Source organism: Kryptolebias marmoratus, linkage group LG22, assembly GCF_001649575.2.
Source record: "Kryptolebias marmoratus isolate JLee-2015 linkage group LG22, ASM164957v2, whole genome shotgun sequence".
Taxonomy (NCBI): domain Eukaryota; kingdom Metazoa; phylum Chordata; class Actinopteri; order Cyprinodontiformes; family Rivulidae; genus Kryptolebias; species Kryptolebias marmoratus.
Window position 1 is genome coordinate 12,045,346 of NC_051451.1, and position 18,352 is coordinate 12,063,697.

At 43.6% G+C, this 18,352-nt stretch overlaps 2 protein-coding genes across 2 annotated transcripts; both read left to right on the forward strand.

Moving 5' to 3' along the window:
• The first annotated feature begins 711 nt into the window (after positions 1-711).
• fbxo28 (F-box protein 28) lies at positions 712-9,171 on the forward strand. The gene is made up of 5 exons (XM_017432622.3): positions 712-920; positions 3,306-3,415; positions 4,367-4,505; positions 5,886-6,081; positions 6,473-9,171. The coding sequence occupies exons 1-5, from the start codon at positions 732-734 to the stop codon at positions 6,979-6,981; spliced, it is 1,143 nt and encodes a 380-aa protein (XP_017288111.1). The 5' UTR covers positions 712-731; the 3' UTR covers positions 6,982-9,171.
• A 1,333-nt stretch (positions 9,172-10,504) lies between these two features.
• On the forward strand, positions 10,505-17,878 carry degs1 (delta(4)-desaturase, sphingolipid 1). Its single transcript, XM_017427192.3, has 3 exons — positions 10,505-10,736; positions 12,783-13,525; positions 15,833-17,878. Exons 1-3 carry the CDS (start codon positions 10,655-10,657, stop codon positions 15,977-15,979), a joined length of 972 nt encoding a protein of 323 aa, XP_017282681.1. The 5' UTR covers positions 10,505-10,654; the 3' UTR covers positions 15,980-17,878.
• The last annotated feature ends 474 nt before the right edge of the window (positions 17,879-18,352 follow it).

Sequence of the window (18,352 nt, forward strand, 5' to 3'; positions counted from 1 at the left end):
TGTATTTAAAGAGTTCTTGAACTGTAAGAGAAGCATCTGCATCGTTATATGTGCCTTTTCTTCATGTTTGTAATGTTTCATGTTGTAGAAATGACAAGTCCCAGATTTAAAGATTTAAAATCTGAGCTAAAACTAGTGAAAATGTATTTTCTGCATTAAATGCAGCAACAATAATTTTGCTGTTGGTAAAGATTAAAAAAACAGAAAACTAGCTGAAGACTAAAAGTAGCAACAGTAGCTAAAAACAGAAAAACTCCAGCTGTAAGCTAAATGTAGCAAAAGGCTAGCCGAAAACTAAATGTAAAAAGTTAAACATAACAAACTGTAACTAATAGCTAAAAGTAGCCAATTAGTAGCTAAAAGAAGAAAAACTCTAGATATAAGCTAAATGTAGCAAAAGGATTGCTAAATGGAGCAAAACACTAGATAAAAGATAAAATAAGCAAAAGGATAGCTAAAAGGACTAGCCTAAAGCTATAAGTAGCCAGACTGACACTGAGTGGTGTTGTTTTTATTTTTCTCTCTTCTAACATGGGCTTGCGTGTTGCTCTGTATTGTCTTCGTCGGCATCTTTCTTAACGCTGTCTCACAGCTGGACAGAAGTCCCCCGTCCCTCCGAGCCAGCCTGTCCAACTTTCCTGTGACCCATTTAAAAACGGAAAGAAAAAAAAAGGAGCTCTAACACGTTTCCCATAGACACGTCACTTCCGCCTCCTCCGTCGCTAAAGAAGATGGCGGCCGTCGTAGAAAGAGTTGATGGATGTGTCGGATCGTTGGATCCAGACTCGGTGTCTCTGAGGCAGTCCACCCCGCCTCCGGACCAGCAGCACCAGAACAACCCGCTGCTGGGTCTCCCCATCGTGGCCATCGAGAACATCCTCAATTTTCTGTCGTATGACGAGATCAGCTTGCTGCGCTCGGTAAGGACACGGCGAGGCGGCGGGTGGACGGGCTGCAGCTAGCCGCCGGAGTCCGCGGGGCGCCGGAGGGGAAGCCGGAGGGGCTCGGAGGCTGCTAGCTGTCCGGAGCTGCACTGCTTAGTCTGCAGATATCTTAATGAGTAGGATCTTTGGCTGTTCGCGCGCGCGCACACACACACACACACACACACACACACACAGGATGGATCCCAGACAGACTGTCACTGCAGCTCTCCCTGTTGTTGCTGTAGGTGATTAACAAACCTCTGCAATGCAAAAAAAAAATCTGCTCAGTCTGTTGCATTCATGTATCATCATCGGGTGCTGACTAATTCCTGGTGTCTTCCTCCTCACAGCTCGGTGTTTTTGTTTGGCATTTAAACAGCAATTTGTGTTGATCTGGTTCACTGGTTCAGGTTTGGATAATGTGACCTGCTCCTGTTTTTTTTTTTTTTTTTTTTATGGTGACCCAGTTTTGAACTGTTTGAACAAGCTGCAATCAGTTCCCCTCCTCGTTGAAAAGAGCAGCCAGTGCCTCCTTTGTTTATGATCAGGCTGATTTATTTTTTATTTATTTATTTTGTTATGACAGGGAGAAAAGGACAGCCGAGGGGAAGAGAAGGAGAGGCCAAGATAGGGAGGTCGACAGAAAGATGGTTATAAAATCAACCCCCCGTTTACTGCTGTGGTTTACACAATCGGCCCACAGCACAAAGCAGTGCGTTGACACGGTTTAAATCAGATTAAATTACGGGGCTTTATAAGGAGCGTGGGGTTTGAAATAAAGACTTAAGTGGATTTAAGACAGGCATTGAAATTAATAAACATGATGGTAGATGTACTCCCATCTTGTCAAGAGGCTGTTTTTTTTAAAATCTGTTGACCCTGAAACCTGTGTTATAAAATCACCATAAACATGAAATCTAATGTAGAAAAATCAACAATTGTTCAAACTCTGAAAGGATAAAAAACAGACTCAACGCACTAAACGACCTCAGTTACAGCAGGTAATAAAAGAACATCCTTTAAAAGAAGCCTGTGTGTGTGTAGGAACCAAGACGAGACACGGGGACATTAACAGAACCAGGACACGTCAGAGACTGAGGTTCTAACTCTGTTATTAGCTGAGATGTAAACGTTTGACTCCAGAGTGTTTTGGTCCACAGAGGAGTTCGTGGTCGACTCGGTGACTCACAGGTGCCCAGGGAATGTCACTATAAGCGAGCCCAAATCATCACCCCTCCACCACCGTGCTTCACAGTTGGTGTGAGCTGTTTGTGCTGCTGTGCTGTGTTTGGCATTATGGATAAACGTCTCTGTTCTGTCTCATCTGTCCAAAGGACATCAGTCCAGGCGTTTTGTTCGTTCAGATGAAACGTTACAAACCCCCGTCGTGTTGCCGTGTTCTTTTAGAGAGAGTTTGTTTATTTATTATTTTTCCCAGGCAGTCCTTCCAAACACGTCACAGTTGAGTCTTTTTCTAATTATCTTGTCGTGAACTTTGACCTTTAACCTTTTAACTCGTCATCTGCTCCTGGGAAGGTTGGCAGCTGTCTTAAATGACTCGTAATTTTTGTATATATTCTTTCTAAAAATTCACCTTTTATTTACAAATGCTTTCTCCATAGAAATACACGAGGCCTTCTTTAATTCCTTACAAAATCATGATACTTTTACTTTTTAGCTACTCTTCTACTTCTTGTTTTTAGCTGGCCTTTTGCTACGTTTCGATATTAGCTAGTGTTTTGCTACTTTAGGCTTTTAGCTACAGCCTTTTGTTACTTTTTAGCTTGTTTTTTTTGTTTACTTCTTTCAACTTTTAGCTTACCATTTGCTACTTGTAGCCACCATTTTAACTGTCATTCAGGTACTTCTGTATTTAGCTAGTGTTTTTCTACTTCTAGCTTTTAATAGAGCTTTTGTTCGTTCTAGCTACTTTTAGCTTTCAGCGAGCCTTTTGCTACTTCTCGTTTCAACAACTCAGTTTTAGCTTCTTCAGCAAATTTTAGTCTTAGCTACCCTTCTGCTGCTTCTAGATATTAGCTACTTTTAGCATTTGTTAGCCTTTTGTGCCTTCCAGCTGGCCTTTTGCTTTTTTTAGCTTTTAGCAAATATCAGCAAAGCTGTTCAGCACGCAGCGTTCACACTGGGGTTTTCAGAAAACTCAAATTTCTTCTCGTTAAATCAATGGATTCTTTAATAAACGGACACATTTACAGCAAAATAAAACGGTCCCTCGCCACACGTGCGCGCCCCGACGACGTGCCGCCGAGTCGGAGCACAGTCAGGGGCGACGAACCCGTGGCGCCCCGCGCGCCGGGCCTTCACCCCCCCCTTCAGCCACCCGTTTCACGTCTCGTCTCGTCTCGTCTCTGTCCTCTGCAGGTGTGTAAGCGGATGGACATCATCTGCCAGCGCGTCCTGAATCAGGGCTTCCTGAAGGTGGAGAGGTACCACAGCCTTTGCCAAAGGCAAGTCAAAGCCCAGCTGCCCAGGTTAGTGACTCATTTGTACAAACACTGCGGGAGAAACGTTTGAATCTTGTTTACACTCTTGACTTCTACCCAAAGCCTCTAACCTCGTTGTTGCGACTTCTTGTTTTGGTATTGGCCGTCTTCAAGCCTCCTTTGCTTCAGGTCTACAGTCCTGCTGTTCTCTCAGTGAAGGTTTAACAATATTTTACTGGGAAACAAATGAGAAATAAGACAGAAACCGTGTAGCCCCACAGCATGATGCTGCCACCGCTGTGCCTTACTGTAGGGATGGTGTTCTCAGCATGAGAAGTGGTAGCTTTGTAGCAGACGTGTCTTCCCAGATGTTCAAAAAGTTCAATTTTAGACTCAGTTTACACGTTTCAAAGTAACTGCATTTCTTTTTTTTTTATTGTAACTTTTTCTTTGAGTTTTTAATGTTTGCTTTAATACAGAATACATATAACATATTCAACACATTTGCTTGGGAATAAAACCCTTTACATGTTATGTCTCCATTGAAGATTGTCCCTTTGTGACTCCTGTAGTTTCGACCTGTGTCCCAGTGTTTCCATTACGGATACGCCGTCCACCGGCTCCTCGATGGCGTTTCCACTTTCCTCCAGTTCTTTGTTATTGCCCCCTTGGCCGCTGTCCGTAATGTTTTACTAGATGTTTATCACTGTCGTGAATGATTCCCTCTGCAAGTTTACATGAGTGAAGCACTTCAGGTCTCAGTGGGACTCTGTTGGCTAAAACATTATGAGACGTCACAGATCATACTTTCCGGCATTTCCAGGAAATGTCTGAGTGGTCCACATCACCCTCTCCACATCCTCTTTAACAGTTCTCTTGGTTCCTCCATGTCCGAGCGCAAGTAGTAGTCCGGTGGAGTTTCCACATCCTCGGTGTTTATGTTGAATTCTAATGACCTGCACCTCTTATAGTAACTCCCTCCCATCTTCCTGTGTCTAGGCGGGAGTCGGAGAGGAGAAACCACTCCCTGGCTCGTCACGCCGACATCCTGGCTGCCGTGGAGACGCGTCTCTCCCTGCTCAACATGACCTTCATGAAATACGTCGACTCGAACCTCTGCTGCTTCATTCCCGGAAAGGTTTGCTCGAGTTCCTCTCGCCCGTGAGCCAGCCACCTGCTGAGGGCTTTCACCTGAAGCTCCCGGTGTTTTAGGTCGGCTCTGAAACTCCTCCGTAAAACACACAGAACCTGTAAATCTTTTTTTTGTTTAATTAAATTAAAGTAAAGCTAATCTGGACAGAATTTAAGGATATACAATGAGGGGAATGATTAAATCATCTGGAGCTCCATGTAAGATATGGATCATGTTTGGAGGAAGACAACAAATGTGAAGTCTTACCTGGATTTTTATTGGTCTGGAAGGATTTCATCAGGAATTCCAGCTCTGTATTTAAAAAAAAAAAAAAAAGGGAATCTCCAAGCTTCACAATGAAGCCAAACATTATACGAGAGGATTTCCTGGCACTACGGCAGCCGGCAGAGGAAAAGTTGTCAATTTTAAAGGATATTATAAGGTTCCTTTTTGAAGATATAACATGTTAGGAAACTTAAAAAGTAGGGTAAAAGATTATTATCAGTTTTGGTTTATTTAGTGTCTTTATGGACTCATTTTTACAAAAATCTCAGTTACTGCAAAAAATCAATATTTTCGCTTTTGAGCTGCAGCTTGAGCCTCCATTTTGACTCATTTTGCAGTACGGGTCACATGTTTCTTTTCTTTTAGAGCTATGTTTATACACAGGGAAATAGTTTGGATGTACTGTGCAGTAACTTGCTAAATATCTTAAAAAAACAGTTTGAACAAATCTCGACAGTGATTTTGCTGTGAAAAAAAAAAAGCGATCTAAAAATTTGATCATACTGCCCACCTCTGCCGAAGAACCAAAGGATTGGCTAAACAAAGCAGCTCCTGAAGGTTACCGAGGGGCCTGACCTCCAGACTGAAGCTTCAAGCTCCCAAGAGGCAGCCGAGAACCCTGAAGGATTTAGAAAGGAAGAAAAAAAAAAAAGAGTGGGCCAAAATCCCTCCTGAGACGAGTTCAAACCTGCAGACAGACAAAGGTTCCTCCACCAGGCGTGAAGTCAGGTTTGGACAGAGGACCAAATACTTATTTCACTTTATTACATGAAGATCAACTTGTAGCATTTATGTAAATGTTTCTGTCTGAATGTGGCGCACCAATTTGAGGAAACTTTATTCATTTGTAAGTGAGCAGACTTGCGTTTCCCACAACAACCCTGTAAGGGTGGTACCTTTCTGTGCTGTTTTTACAGACATGATCTCTTTAAAAAAACACTTTTGCTGCCATTTTTTGGGAGGTAAAAGGCACAATTCTCAGACCCGGTCACAGACATCCTCTTCACGATCCAGAATAGAAATATGCTGCTTTCATCGGTTTCTTTTGTGTGCTTCCCGGCTGCTCGTCTCCATCCACGCGCCTTTGTGTGTCCCCATCAGGTGATCGACGAGATTTACCGCGTGCTGCGCTACGTGAACTCCACCCGAGCCCCGCAGCGAGCTCACGAGGTCCTCCAGGAGTTGAGGGACATCTCCTCCATGGCCATGGAGTACTTCGACGAAAAGATCGTCCCCATCCTGAAGAAGAAGCTGCCCGGGACTGATTTATCTGGCCGCCTCATCGGCTCGGCACCAGGTATTTTTTGTTGTTGTTGTTGTTGTCGTTTCAACTCGTCACGTGTTATGTTCTGCCACTTACAGTTCAGGAACTTTCTGAATACGACTTCAAGTTTTCTCAAAGTGGGTGTCTGATTCTTAATTTCTAGTCTGCGTTTTCTGTCTGCTGGCTTTATTAAGAGTGCTGTCAGGGAGTTGCAGACAGGTCGGTGGTTATTATGGTGATTAGAAGAACCTGAGAAAAGCTGAACTCCTACTGAATTAGATGCACTAAGAAATAGTCTCCATTTTTGATTTTACACAAGGAAAACCTCTTGATGTATTGAAGGCACTCAGTATATCATACACTCTTAGCAAGCTCTTTTTTGTGCCACTATAAGATTGTTAATGACTACTTTTTATTTCCTTAGTGGCAGGTCCATCTACCTCCTTGACCACCATGTCGCTGCTGGCCAAGAACACACCGTCGCGCTCCGAGATGACCAAGGTGCAGCAGCAGGTGAAGGTGAACGGGGCCTCCATGACGGTGCTGCGGCGGGAGATGCAAGAAATCCGCGTCAAGCAGCTGGAGCAGCAGAAGCAGCTGCAGGACCAGGAGCAGAAGCTGCTGGAGCAGAGCCAGGTGATCGGCGAGCAGAACGCCCGCCTCGCCGAGCTCGAGCACAAACTGCGCGAACTCATGGACAGCAACGCCGCCGTCATGGGGGGCTCCAGGCCCCCCGCGGCGGCGCCCTCCACGTCCAGCCCTCCTGCCGCGTCCTCCGCCGCGGCCGGCGCGTCCCCCGCCGCGCTGAAGGCCGACGGCCTGGCCGTAGCGTCGCCCAAAGAACTGGAGGACGAGGGCGGCACGTCGCTCAAGCGCAGCAGAAAGAGCTCGGACCTTCCGCGACAATCCAAACGGCTGCGCAGCAGGAAATGAGGCTGCGCGGCGGTGCTCGCGTTTTTTCTCGCCGGCCTCTAGCTCTGACTGGTCACACTTATCTCACGCCCCATGATTGCTCTCCCGACGCGCACCGTGCGCCCGGCCTCGCCCGCAGCCGCGACGCTGCCAACCTCCTTGTTGTGTTGGATTCGACGAATGCCGATCTCCGACCGCGACGTCATCAGCTCAAACACGGAAGCCGGAACGTCAGCCAGGACTTTGCACAGAATTGACAGGGTCGATGTTTGTCTCTTTACAGGACTGTTAAAGCTTGCTGTCACGTTGTGTTTTCCCCCCTTGTCGACAAACGCCAGGAAAACATCCAAAAATTGCACTAAAAAAAAACAAAACACAACAGCTTACAAAGTACAGTAGCAGTCCAAAGCGTGGGCACACCTGCTTATTTAAACAATAGGTGACTAAGTTGGTCATCTTCAGCACACAATTAATCCATATTTGATTAAGTTCTGCGAACGTTTGACTGGACAACAGTGTACCTGGAAGAGACGCTGAGTGTTTCTAATAATGAAGGAAGATGTCACTTACTGTACTGGTGGAAGTTCCAGTATTTATTTTTTTTAAAAAAGGTTCTGCACAATAATCATGCTCTGTGGGACAGAGGGGGGGGTTTAATCAGGCATCATTTGGACCAGCACCGCTCAGTCCTGGTCCTCAGGGGACCCCCACAGTCCCGCAGGTTTTAGATGTTTTTCCCGCTCCGACACGACCCATTTCCTCTTCAGCACGCCATCCGGGTCGGCAGAGGCAAGGAAGGAGTCTTGAAGTGGGGGGGGGGCTCTTTAAGGGGAAAAAATGTGAAGGAATAATATTTAACCTGCTGTGGATAGCTCTTTGAAGGATTTCAATTTGGAGAAATCGTTTAATTCTGATCAGACTGACGAGCTGACGGTTAGTCTGATTGGAGCTTAAGGTTGAGACGATCCACTTTGATCTTAGCTGCGACCGGTTTAACCGTCAGCTTGTCGGTCCGATCAGAAATAGTCTTTTTCTTCAAACCGAGGTCATTCAGAGAGCCGTCTACAACAGAGCCCCACTTCAGAATGGCCAAAATATTCCTTTAATCTAAATCCGGTGTGATGAAGCAGGAAAACTCGAGGACCGTTGTTTTAGTAGGTTCCATTTCTTCACCACTGGACAAAAGTATTAGTCTTTAGCTTTCTGTCGTGTCTTGTTGAGAAAAAAAAAAAAAATCCCTTTCAAAGGTGACTTTGTTTTCTTGTGTCGTTTCCACGTGCCAGACAGAGGCGGCTCATCGTTGATTCGAAGAACCAGCAGATGTTTTCGGTTAGTCTGCTGCTTCTGCCACACATACCTGACAGCTCAGCTCTGTGACTACCCCTGTTTTGTGCCCACGAGTGAAACTGAAGCTCAACAAAAGGCGATGAAAGAGAAATGTTCTTGTTCAAGCTAATAAAAATGACCGCGTAGCTTTTTAACGAACAAACTCCGAGGATACACATGTTTGCAAAGAACAGAACTTCAGATGGTGATCAAATTAAATGAAGAAAGAGGACTTAGTGTTCAGGCAGCATTAGTCAATGTATCGACTTGTCTGTCCCCTCCGACGGGAGTAACATGAGAGTTCTGTCTCCTGGGTTCGAGCCAGTCCTGACAGAAATCAGTCCTCCGATCCTAAACCCTCTAAAGCCTCGTCTTACACTTACACCAACTTCAAACTCACAGGCTCTTTTTTTCTTTTTTTTTAATTTTTTTTTTTAGAAAAATCAGTAAGTCTTGAGTAACACATTTGGTTTTATGTTTAACCAGTCGAGTCACATTTTAAGAGTCGGGGGTTAATTAAACTTTCCAGCGCCACGTGAAGCTCTTTTTAAAAATTTTTTTTTTTTTAGGTGGTTTATCCCAGAGAGCTCTCATTTCCTTCTCGATGCCTGGGCGACAATTTCACCTACTTCCACAAACGGACGCCGCCGGCAGGAAGTGCTGTAACGGCAGTCTTAAAAAAAAAACAAACGAGAAGTTGCAGACACCGTGCACGTAGTAGAACTGGATTGGCAGAAAGCATGACTGGTTTGCAGTGATGGTAGGTGGGATTAAATGTGGTCAGCACAACAAGGCTGTCTAAGCTCCCCTCTCCTGTAAAAAAAAACAACAACAAAAAGAAACATTTCTTTGCCTTGTTTTGCTAGTTTAGCTATGAGATCATTGCGTGGCTGCATTCTTTTTTTTTCTTTCTTTCTTTTTTTTGTTTTAAAGTATTTTTGTTGTTTTACTGACCTGAACAACTCATGGCATGAACCTTCGGAAAATCCACTTGTGTGTATTATAGTTACACTGGGCAGCAAAACTTGCAATGTGATCTAATGGCTTATTGAGAGAAATTGTACTGTAATCTCCATGTACTTAAAAGTTGTAGATTGTTAATTATTTCATGTATGTAAACAAAGAAAAAAAAACATCATTTGCGTTGGCCAATTTGGGCCCGACTATGAGATTTTTGTTGCACATATTACTGTTACAAATGTACAAAATCAAACCTATTAAATCTCATCCGAGTACATTCTGTGGGTTTGTAAGTTTCTCCAAGGCGTTCGTATCACCTTTGATGAGTTGGGGTTGGGGTGAAACTAACAAATGTCGGAGACTGGAACCGGTTTTAAAACGACAGCAGTCCAGTTTGGTCCTGACAAGCCATTAGCTCATCAGTACTGTCAGATGTTTTCCTCCATTTCCCCAACTAAGGCTATCCAAGAAGTTAGATATTCATTCTTTATAACTTTTCCACAGAACTCTACATCAGATTGACCAGAATATCTTTTTAAGGCTAAAATAGTTGTTTAGTTTATATTAGTTTGAGACAAAATGAGGAGTATTTATTCATAGACGCATAAACTGAGAAAATCTGTGGTTCAGGTGAAAGCAACGCTGCAGCTGCTGTTAATCCAAAAAAAACGTTTGTTTTAAAAAGTGGATTATCTTAATTCAGCTGCTCAGTGGAGCGAGAATTGATTCAGGTATTACTCTTGTCCATCTGTGATACGACACCGCAGGGTGCGGGAACACGAAGCAAACAATGTCACTCGAAAACTTCATTTTCCAGAGTTGAGGCCAAAAATTGCTGAGGTGTCGTGTTTATCAGTGGTTCAGATGAACTACTTTGGGACAGAGGGTCTACTATTGTTATGATAACGACATATGTCAACATAATGTGCTGCTGAAGATTCTCTGTTACCTAGGACGTGACAATTTTTTAAAAAATTTAATTAAATTAAACAACTACACTTCTATTCTGTAGTTTAAAACTTTTCACTTCCTAACCTGGGAGCTTTCTCAATCTATTTACCATGCTCTGAATATCTAAGAGTCTACACCAGCATAAATTTCAATTGCTAAGTCATAATTTTGAGCTAATATCTCATAATTATCACTTAGATATTATTTTTTAATCAAAATGGCGGAAATGGGCTCCCACAGAATTTGCTGTTTTGCTCTTGGAGTCGTGACGTCACCGGAACGGAAGCTGTTACGCAGCTGAGAGGTGGAGCCACAGTCCGGAGGGCTGGCTCTGGGCTGGGGAATAAAAAAAAGTTACAGGCTCCGCTCTGCAGGCGCTGCCTTACCAGTCAGTGTCCTTACCTGCTACATTTTTTTTATTTAATTCTCAGTGTAAGTGAGGAAAACCCCGAGCGACATGGGCAACTGGGTGGGCCGCGAGGACTACGAATGGGTGTACACGGACCAGCCGCACGCCGACAGGCGGAAAGAGATCCTGGGTGAGTGAAGTTAGCTCACCCGTTAGCAGGCTTCCCAAACCACGTAACGCGGACAAAAAAGGGAGCCAACTTCTCCACGTCTGTTTCCAGACACAGCTTTACTTGCACCTTATAGTGACGCCGTGAAATACTGTAACTAATAGCAACAAAAATGTGTTACCTTTTAGCTGCCTGTTAAAGCTAACGGTCCCCACTTCCGCCGGGGCTTAGCCTCGGTTTGGTTGAATGATGGCGATTAGTCTTTACGCACTTTTTTCTTTTTTTTTTTTGCATCGTGGTAAAACTGTCACCAAGTTTCTAAAGCACGTTTATAAATATAATCATTTCTGACTTACACATAATATGTAAAGTAAAGGGGCTAACTTTATCCTCTGTGCGCCTACAGACTCGTGTAAGTGCGCCACTCCCTGAAATAACATTTTTCTTCTTCCAGGTCTGTGACAGAGCCGAGTTTAGACGGACCTGAACAGACCAGGTTCAGTGCTGCTGGAGGGAGGCAGTTTCGAATTGCAGACTTAAACCTGAGAAGTTGGAATTAGAAATGCGCAAGGCATTTTGTCTTCAAAAAGCGAAACGAATACAACAGCGTGTTGCATATCTTTTAATGGGTTTTACCCAACTGCAGCAAATGAACTTATTACCTCAATGTTTACACTTCTAATACAGTTTATACATTAAAATATCAGCATGTTTTGTCTTCTTTCAACTAGCGTGCCTCTCATTGCTGTAGGAGTGACAGGTTTTTCTCTAAACACCCCACCCAGAGTGCAAAATTTTCATACATCCAAACTCTCATTGACTTCCACTGTACCATTTATAATTCTCATCTGAATTATGGTGAGGCAATGGCTGATTTCCACCTGCAGCCTCTAGACGGGTAAAGACGTAACAGTGAACTAAAACAGTAAATACTTTCAGCGCGTTATTATTTAGTTTAAACGGACTTGGGCGGATTGCGCGTGACAGATCGCTGTGATTTAAAAGCCTAAACAACAATTACCACATTTATTGCAGAGGAGAAACTTTATTAGGACTCACAGCAACACTGCATCTGGTTAACCACAAAGAGGATCACTAAACGGAGTCCAATTGCGTGTTTTGAGGCGCTATGAAGCAGGTTTGCCCCGCAGGTTTAATACGTCCTGCTCAAAGCCTCTTTTGGTCCCTCAATGGTTACTTCGCCTCTGAAGGCTCACGTCTGTTTGGGACGTGGCTGGTTAGTCATTTATGAAGGGTCAGAGGCAGCTTAATGACCAACTGGTCTTTGCGGAGCACTGTTTTGTGAAAGTGACCTTTGACCTACCGTCACCTTTCATCAGCTGTTCCATGGAGAGTTCATTCTGGCCTGAGTGAATCTTTGAATCTTCATTGGTTAGATGACCCGTATTCACAGACTGTTTGCATGCCTTCTTGAGGCTTGTGAGAATAATCTTGATTCATTGTTGACCTCTGACCCTCAACTGGCTCTGGGCCTTAACCTGCCACCTCTTCGTGGTCCTGTGGAGGCCTGAGCAGCCGAGTTCCTCAAAGACGACGTGACTGACCCTCCACAGTTTCTGATCCGCTGAGGTCAACTCTGTGTGATGAGAGAGAGATGGAAGAAGAAGCCATTTTGGGTCTGGCTATTTAATTCTAACTGATGCTAAATGACAAATAAGGTTTCATTAAAATTAACCTAACAACCTGGCTGAATAACATCTTCTGACTGAACTCCAAACTGAACTATTCACCAAAATAGTTTAAAGTGTTAATGTTAGTCTTTTTTATTTGTTGTCTTAAATGTTCATTGTTGATTCTGTTTCCTTGATTTAGTTCATTTTTGTATAGAACCTTAAGTACAAAATTTCCTCCAGTTTCCTGTGATGAATGAATTTCAGTGTGTTGAGATCTGATAGATGGTAAGTTTGTTGCACTAGAGACTTCTGTGTGTTCTGTCAGATTAGATTACAAAACTAAATCCCAGATTATTATTGGGCTTTAGAGGGAAACGTTGATGGATGTTAGTGTGTAAGGAGGTAAACCTGATTGTTTCTCTTTCTCTTACAGCCAAATATCCTGAAATCAAGTCTTTGATGGGCCCTGACCTGAGGCTGAAATGGATCGTGTGCATGATGGTGGTGATACAGTTTTTAGCTTTCTACCTGGTCAAAGACTTGGACTGGAAATGGGTTCTGTTTTGGGCATATGCGTTTAGCAGCTGCATCAACCACTCAATGACCCTTGCTATTCATGAGATCTCACACAACACTGCCTTTGGGAACAACAAAGCCATGTGGAACCGCTACTTCGCCATGTTCGCCAACCTGCCCGTCGGTTTACCGTACTCCGCCTCCTTCAAGCGGTATCACCTCGACCACCACCGCTACCTGGGCGGGGACGGCATCGACGTCGACATCCCCACCGAGTTCGAGGGCTGGTTCTTTTGCACGCGCCTCCGCAAGTTCGTCTGGATTATCCTCCAGCCCCTGTTCTATGCAGTCCGCCCCCTCTGCATCAACCCCAAGCCCATCAGTCAGCTGGAGGTCACCAACGTGGCCCTGCAGGTCGCCTTCAACGTCATGCTGTACTGGCTGTGGGGCGCGAAACCCGTGGTTTACATGCTGGCTGGCTCCATGCTGGGAATGGGCTTGCACCCCATCTCCGGCCACTTCATCGCTGAGCACTACATGTTCCTCAAGGGCCACGAAACCTACTCTTACTACGGCTGCCTCAATCTGCTCACTTTCAACGTGGGTTACCACAATGAGCACCACGACTTCCCCAGCATCCCGGGCCGAAGGCTGCCCATGGTACGTACATTTTCCAGTCTGGTTGAGTTTGACCTCTGCGTGTTTAAATGTGCTGAGAGTGGGCTAGTTTGTTTCTGAAGGTAGTATCTCACTGGGCTGCAACTGTTGGAGACTCAGAACTGTGAGAAAATGGGTGAATTCCCAGTTGCAGTCGACTGATCAGAGGAGAGCTCCTGTGAGGTGTCAAAATACAGCGCTGGTCTGCTTGAGACGGCTTTAAGGCTTCGTAAACTCCAATTGGAGATAAAATAAAGTCACGCAAGATGGTGGAACGTGTTCAAAATTTAAGCGCCAAGCATCTGAGACTCCAAAAATGAGAAAGTTTTGAGACATTTTGGAGAGTCCCTGGCGTTGCCAGCAGTCATAGCCCAGTTAGACACTGGCTTCCTGTGTATATTTTTGTTAAGAATTTATCACATTTACATCCACTGTTATTATTCAGCACCCCAGATCTGTATCTCGGCTTTTAAACACACCTCTGTTCCTAGTAAAGCTGTTCCAACAGCTATCAAAAAAAGCTGCTTTAACAGCTATCAAGGTTCAAGGTCATTTTATTAATACCCAGGTAGACGTGCTATGACGAATGGTTCGATTTTTAAGACTTTTCAGGCTGATTTGAATCAACATTGTAAGTATTAGCTGTCACCAAGCTGACAAATCCAGTCCAAAAGAAAAAAAAAAACCCTGACATTTGGTCCGAAATAAGGTCCTGCGTCTTTCAGGAACAGTTCAATGAAGACACCACCCTACCTGGAACCGTCTTTCTAGTAAACTCCTGAATGGGCTTGTGTGAACATAACCTTACAGGAAAGGCTTTCCCACCTGCAGCTTTTTTATTTTTTTCAACTCTTTATACTAGAGTCATTAAAAGAGTCATTTAAGCCACCTGTAAACAAAGAGTCACTTTCTAATCGTTTTATCTGCTTCAGCAGTCCACAGGGATATTCTGCTCATTGTGAAATAGTTTTGTTGAAACTTCACTTTTTTCTTCTTCATCTTTTCTCCACCATCAGACACGAGGTGGTCCAGGTACCTTTTTTAGTTTATTTTAGCTTCATAAAAAAAACCTTAGGTGTGATATATATCCCGTACAGCTCAACTGTTGTGGGGAAAAGTAAAGAATGAAAACGGTACAATAAGCTTGTTGGGTAAGGAATGCACACCCTTAAGCTAATAGTTTGTTTAAGCGTCTTCTGTTTTAACTACAGCCTTCAGCCTACCAGTAGGCCACACCCTGATTTGGTAATATTTGCCCACTCTTGTGTACAGCTTGATTTTATCCCCATCAACTTTAGATCTTGACCTCAGCTAGGATGTTTCCACAACCTTTATTTCCTTCTAATGTAATCAGGGGCACTTTGAGAAATGAATATAAGCAGGTTTTTGGGAACTTTTTTCGCCGTTACGTTCACCTCGATGAAAACGCCAGTGTCAGCTGAAGAAAAGCGACCCCCGCGGCATGATGCTGCCACCACCGTGTTTCACTGTGGGGATCTTGTTCCTGCACTAAACGCACCCTTAAGGAGCTGTGGCCTAAAAAATTCAGCTTTAGATTCATCAGACCAGAACACATTTTCCTACGTTTTGGGAGACTTCACACACACACACCCCATCCCACACCACACCTTAGCTAACAGCCTGGACGTATGTAAAACAGAACCAGTAGTTGTCAGAATCTTCGGTGTTGCTGTCGGTCCCTGCAGCCTCCCTGACTGGTTTCTCTCATCCTGTCATCAAACTTTGGAGGGATGCTCGGTTCTTATTAATATCACCATTATTTCCTCCACACTCTGATGGCCCTCTTTGTGAGTTTTCTAATGCTGGGGAATGTTTTGTATCCTTCTGAAGGCTGTAATTAAAACAAAAGGTGTTTCAACAAATTTAACTTGAGGGCGTGCACACTTACCCAACGAGCTCGCTGCGTTTGATCAGGATGTATGTCACAGTAAAGGTGGAAAATTTTCTTTATACATGGCAAAAAAAAGCTGTGCTTTGTCTTTTTCTATCCACTAAATGAGACGCAGCAGATGTGACTGAACTCACTGTTGGCTCTCACATGCTCTGTGCTCTAACAATGAACTCTGTCAAAAAAAATAATAATAATTTGGCGAGAACGAAAACAAGAAATGACAAACAAACACAGATCCTGTGGTGCCTTCAGCCGTCTGCGCTGTGAGTCACAGCCGTCAGACTTCAGGCCCCGGGTGTTGTTGTTTCCCCACTAAAACATTTAAAGACTCTGTCAGAGAAAGCCGAACCGGTTTCGTGACTGTTTTGAAACTTTTTTTTTTTTTTTCTGCTCCGCAGGTGAAGAAAATAGCAGCAGAGTATTACGACGACCTGCCTCAGTACACGTCCTGGGTGAGGGTCCTGTATGACTTCATCATGGACGACACGCTGAGCCCGTACTCCCGGATCAAGAGGAAGTTAAAGGGGGACGTCAAACAGGAGTGACCTCTCTGAGAAGAGGCGCCCCGAACCATATCTGCCCCGCTCAAAAACCCCAAAAATATAGAATTAATAAGTTTGTGCGAATGTTTTAGATCTTAAAAAACGAGGGTGAATGTTGTTTGGATGAGTCCGGCAGCGCCGAAAAGAGGAAATTTTTAGGAGCAGGTAAACGATCGGTCCAAACAAAGTGACACACTAAGCGTTGCATTGAGAGTTTTTGTTTGGAGCGGTCACAAAAACACTGCTTCTATTCATTACTCAGATTATTAGGAAGTTTCAGGTTTTTCTGTCGGTAGTGTCGTGTGACAGAGTTCACCTACACGCCACTCAATGTGCTGCATTCAGTGAATAACTGATCCAAAAAGTAAAATAGGAAAATCTGCTTCGTAATTTGCTCACAGTTTAGACGTTTGACTTGTTTTAGACTGTAAAATTACAGGTAATTTGAGGTGTAGCCTGTCAGCTCTCCTTTCCCACCACTTGAAATAAATGAAATTATAAAACTTTCTGAACGGCGGCAAAGTAAAGACGAGTGCGTTTTAAAAGATTTATTGTTTTAGGACCTAAATATGCCTTAACGTTTTCAAATGAGCGCTTTGCGTACACAGCAGTCGCCAAAATCTAGTTTTTTAAAATATTCTGTAAAATGCTCCCACCAGCGTGCGTATGTGTGTATTCAGCCTAACCCAGGGGTCTGCAAGCTGCGGCTCCGGGGGCCACGCGAGGCCGTCAATTAGTCCGCAGCGGCTCTTTGCGGCTTTGACCAAAAAAAACACAATTTCCAGCCAAATGCAGTGATCTGCATCTAAAATCAACCCTAAACCTTTTTTTTTTTTTTTTTTAACACATTCAAGTCATTCTGAGAAAAATAAATTAAAGGATTAGCATTGATTTAAAAAGTTAAAATTATTTGGTTTTAATAGAATAAACTAAATGAGTCACATTCAGATATTATTTATTAGAATGCAAATATATGCTTTCTCATTTTAAAGTGGTATATTTATTAATTATCCATAAATATAGGCAGGTCCAGAGTTTGGTCCCTTTTATTTGTCCTAACACGTACCAATAAATGTCAACAGTTTATTCTAAGAGATCCTCAGTTTGAACATTTATTGACAGTAACACCTAACGAGTTGTGGTATCGTTATTTTAAGCCATGTAAACGTTGCCTCAACAAACGGCAGCATTGTCTGGGATTTTAGGAAGTCCCTTTTTATTTTTTTTAATCCGAAGTCTTAAAGTTGCTCTGTCCATCTGATGTTTTCTAACATCTAAATTTTCCACAGAACGTGTCGGGTGACGAGTGTTACCAAGTCGGCCTCTCTGCTGCTTGAATGTGGTTTCCATCGCCAGCTGGAGGGAAATCTGATCGTTTTGAACATTGATTCGTGCTCAAATATTTTATGAACAAAAAAATATATATATCATTTAATGATTTAATGCAACACGGGACCTACAGATACTGTCGTGGTAGTTTTGTACTAATCTGTCAGTTAACTTCGCAGCTGCTTCGACCTCCTGACATTAATATGTTTCTGTTCTGCGACTGTTTTCTTGTACTGAGCTCCATTTGAAGCTTCAGTTGTTTTTAGGACTTACGTGTGTGTTTTGAAAACTGAACTGAACCGAACATTAAGTTCTTCTGTGCTCCAGACATGCTTGTGTTTTTTAAAACCCTCAGCGTTTTGCTTCACGTCGCCCGGCAGCCAGAGGAGATCTGAGGCCGCGCTGCTCACCGTAGTTTAGTTTTCTGTTTAACAGGACTCATTTTGGTAAATACAGGCTGTCTTTGTGTGTGTTTGGAACCTGAAACCTGTTCGTGATCTGCTTGTCCACTGATTTCATGCAGTATTTTAAACTGTCTAACAAAAGGCAATAAAAACAAAATGTATCAACTTTTCCCGGAGTGGAGACGTCTTTTCCAAATTAACTGGAGCCTGAAAGTCGTATTTATCCCACGTCCTGCTTCAGTGGACAGCTCATGTGTCCGTCTGTACGCCAAACAGAGCTCCCGTGTGCAAATTTTGTTTGTCTTCAAACAAACCGTGAATCCAGAGCTGCCATCTTTAAACACCTACGGTTCACCAACGGGTTAAACACACCTGAATGAAAAGGCACAAACGATTATTTGAACTCATTTTAAAGCTCCCCCAGCACTTTAAAGGTGGCTGTACGGAAGCTGGCAGAGGACATGCTGTTTATCTCAGCACAAGTCGAACTGTTCCAGATTATGGGGTTCGTGTGTTTTAATTTGACTCGGCTTGTTTTCTCGTCATCGGCAGAAATCAGGGCAGATGCTGGTGGCTCAAGAAAAATCACAACTAAATTAAAACAGCAGCAGGTCTGACCGTTCTTGGCTTCGATGAAATACAT